Source organism: Balaenoptera musculus, chromosome 14 (genome assembly GCF_009873245.2).
Source record: "Balaenoptera musculus isolate JJ_BM4_2016_0621 chromosome 14, mBalMus1.pri.v3, whole genome shotgun sequence".
In the NCBI taxonomy this organism is placed as follows: Eukaryota; Metazoa; Chordata; class Mammalia; order Artiodactyla; family Balaenopteridae; genus Balaenoptera; species Balaenoptera musculus.
In genome coordinates this window covers 89,452,798-89,456,253 of record NC_045798.1, presented here as the reverse complement: position 1 = coordinate 89,456,253, position 3,456 = coordinate 89,452,798, and the positions used below count along the sequence as shown (strand labels likewise).

General features: G+C 60.8%; 1 protein-coding gene across 1 annotated transcript in view; it reads right to left on the bottom strand.

Annotated features, from left to right (window-relative positions):
* Nucleotides 1–931: 931 nt before the first annotated feature.
* Nucleotides 932–3,456, bottom strand: part of SALL3 (spalt like transcription factor 3) — a 17,105-nt gene continuing 14,580 nt past the window's right edge. Inside the window, 2 exon segments of the mRNA XM_036823693.1 lie at nt 932–1,363; nt 2,523–3,456. The exon segment at nt 2,523–3,456 is cut by the window's right edge and continues 2,138 nt beyond it. Coding sequence (XP_036679588.1) covers nt 932–1,363; nt 2,523–3,456 — 1,366 coding nt within the window.

The following is a 3,456-nucleotide window of genomic DNA, read 5'->3' as shown; positions in this document are numbered from 1 at the left end:
AATCAAAGTACTATTTATAAAATAATTAACATCTTTTAAAATTTTCCAATTATAGACAAACCTCCCTAATACAAAATACTAAAAGTGCAAGAGTATAAATTAAGAGTTTTCAACCACATTATACAAACATTACCTTTTTATTGTACAGCTTTGATAATGCGAAATATTTACTCACAACTGCTATAACGTTGTGAATAATTCACGGTGGTGTCTGTCTGTAACTTGTTCCCAATTGCTGGGCTACACACCACACTAGAGAACACTATCCACATAGCAGCTACAAACATTTAAATTAAAAAAAAAAAAAAAAAAAAAAGGCTTGTTACTGACAGGTGCTTGCACACGAAAAGCATGCTCTTTCCTAACAGAACTTCACAATTTGCCTGCATGGAAATAACCCACTTATTTATAGTAAAACAAATCTTGCTTTAAAAAACAAAAATCACACAGCCAGATGTATTCTGCAGTACAAAAGCTTCCGTTAAAGTTGGGCTGTATTGTCTGTTACCCGCATCATCTTAACATCATAAATACTACAGACGAAGGTACTGCCATGATACACAGCGTCGAGAGCACTAGACCACGTCTTCGAGATAAGAGTTCTAATGACAGAGTTCAAGTTTCTAACTAATTCGAACAAAACCACTGAACGAGTTTCCTGGAACAGGGTGGGGAGCCCCCTCTGGGCACTGCTGGGCTTTGGAGGGACGGAATGGATGTGCTCTGAGCCCCTTCTGTTCCCAAGGTGGCTCTCCGAGGACGTCTCTTTTTGACTTAAATCTATTGCAAAGGCTGCCGAGTTCTCGAGGACGGTCAGGCTCACCGCGAAAGGCGCACCGGGCAGCGGGTGAGGCCACCTCGGGCAGCCACCCGGTGACGTCTTTCCTGCTCTGGGTGAACGGGGAAGGGGACCCACAGGGCAGGGACGCGGCTAGTTAATCCCGATCTCCTTGTTATCCTCGATGAACCGCGTGAACGGCCGGCCGGCTCCCGCGTCCGACTTGGCTTTGTCCAGCCCCGTGATGGGCGGGCTGCCGCCAGGCCGCGCTTTGTCCAGCCCGGCAGCCAGGGAGCCCAGGGAGGGGAGCGCGCTTCCCCCGAGACTTACTGGGAGCTGGGGGAGGCCTCCGTTCTGGATGACAGAGATCTCGTTGTTCTTCATGGCCAGCCCGTTGGTGATGGCCGCGGCGTACTGGTTCCAAAAGCTGGGGTCCACGTTCATGGCCCGTGCGGCCAGATCCTTCTGGAACATCTCGGAGAACTTCAGGGCGTCACCGCCCAGCAGGGCCATGGGGTTCTCCACCGACAGGCGGCGGCCGCGCCTGGCAGGGGCGTTGTTCCACATGTGGGTGCCCATGTGCACCTGCGGGGAACATGAGACACACCCCGGTGTGAGTGCGCCCAGCCCTGGGGTCACAGAGACGCCCGGGGACCCGGGGACTCCTTCCAGCTCCTTTCCTTCCCCTCTTCCCCAGCCTAAGCATTCGCTGGGGACAACAAACTTGTTAGGTGAGCTTTTCTGAGCATCTTATATTTGAACCTGCAACACTTCCTTTTGTCAAGTACACAGAGCAAGCAAGCCGCCCTACAAGCTAACGGATGTCCCTTTCAGCTCACAGCTTGATGGAATCATTTCCCCCTAAGGCGTCAGACCCACGGGCCACCCAGAGGGCCCCAAAGCTCCTGTCCCGCCCCCCAAGTTGGCTTATACTCAGAACTCCTGGCTTCACTGTGCCCGTGTCTGGTTTTCTCCCAGGCACGGCGGGAACGCCTGGGCACCTGTGGTCAGCAGAGCCCTCAGGCGGCTTTCATCCTACCAGCAAGTGGAGGCCACAGGTCCCTGAGGGGTCACCGAGACCCACGCAGGTGCCTGACGTGTGCTGGAAAGCGGCACACTCCCCTGAGGCTGTGGGCACAGCCCTGGATGGGTCCTCGGTGCCCGGCCACACACTCCACACCTCCGGGGAAAACAGGCAGCGTGGCCGTATCTCAAGACGCGAACGTGACGTCGTTGTACTGTCCTCCCCTCCCCCGGCCCTCAGGCTGGGAAGCTTCTCCCAGATGCCCGCTGGGCCCTCGTGGCGGCCACGTGGACAAAACCACAGATCGGACCCCTGGCCTCGGGGCGGGATTTGCATCACTTGCGGCACCTGTGAGCACCTACAGGCCCGGTTCTCTTGGTATTAGCGTCCCATGGCCTCCGGGCAGCGCCGGCCCTGGGCCTGCCCTGTCAGCCAGCGTGCGTCACCCCGACGCCCTGCAGCCACACGGGCAGCACCAGCCCCTCAAGGGGAGGCCGGGCCCGAGTGGAAGGCAAGCTCCTTACCGCCACCGGACACGTGTGGGAGCACCACAGGCAACGTGCACACGCAGGCACACACACGGCGCTCATAACACGCAAACGCGCGCACACCACACGCCACACAGGCACACGCGCGCCGTCTCTCGGGGGCTCCGCAGCGGCCGTGCCCCTGGCCAGGACCACGGGAGGCGGACGCGGGGGCTTCCCGGGCGGCCCTCACCTTGAGGTTGCCCTTGGTGGTGAAGGCTCGCCCGCAGATGGTGCAGCCGAAGGGCTTCTCCCCGGTGTGGGTGCGCTCGTGGATCTGCAGGGCGCTGGCCGAGGAGAAGGTCTTCCCGCACGACTGGCAGTTGTGCTGCTTGGGTGTCCGGCGCGGCGGGGGGGCCAGCATGGGTGCGAGGCCGGGGCTCATCACCGTCGGGGGCCCGGCCGGCACCTGGATGGGAGCCGGCAGCGGCGGGCCCTCGGCCGGCGGGCCGGCCTTGCTGTGCCCGTTCACTTCCGTTTTGACCGCGGCGGGCGCGCAGCCGGGACCCAGGCTCGGGGTGCCCTGGCCGGGACCTAGAGCAAAGCTGGGGTCAAGCAAGTGGGGAGGCGGCTCGCGCAACCTGTGGGTCAGCAAGTGCTGCTTTAAGTTACCCAGGGTGGAGCAGCCGCGCCCGCAGGCCGCGCAGACGAACGGCCGCTCCTTGGTGTGGCTGCGGAGGTGGACCTGCAGCGCGCTCCTGCAAGCAAAAGCCTTCGCACAGACACGACACACAGCGCTCGCACACTTACCCCGGTCTCGGCTCAGGAACAGCAGGCCACAGGGGGCCTCCTCCTTGACGGCCGGCCGGCCGGGGTGGGGGGCCGTCAGGTCCAGCGCCCCCCCGTTCTCGGGCCCGGGGGGCGGGCTGTCCAGCCTCTCCGTCTTCAGTGGCGTCTCCTGCGGCTCCTCCTGGGCGCCGAGGCCCGGGGACTTCGAAGGCAGGCTCTCGCTGTTACTGTTCCCGGGCGACAGGGCCTGCAAGGAGGACGACGACTCGGACAGGGCCGGGCTGCCCGCACTCCGGCTCTCCAGGTCGCCCACGGCTGACGAGGAGTCGTTGCTCAGACGGTCGCTCTCCCCGGACCCGTTCTCCAGGGACTTGAGGGCCGTCACCTGGGGGCAGCTC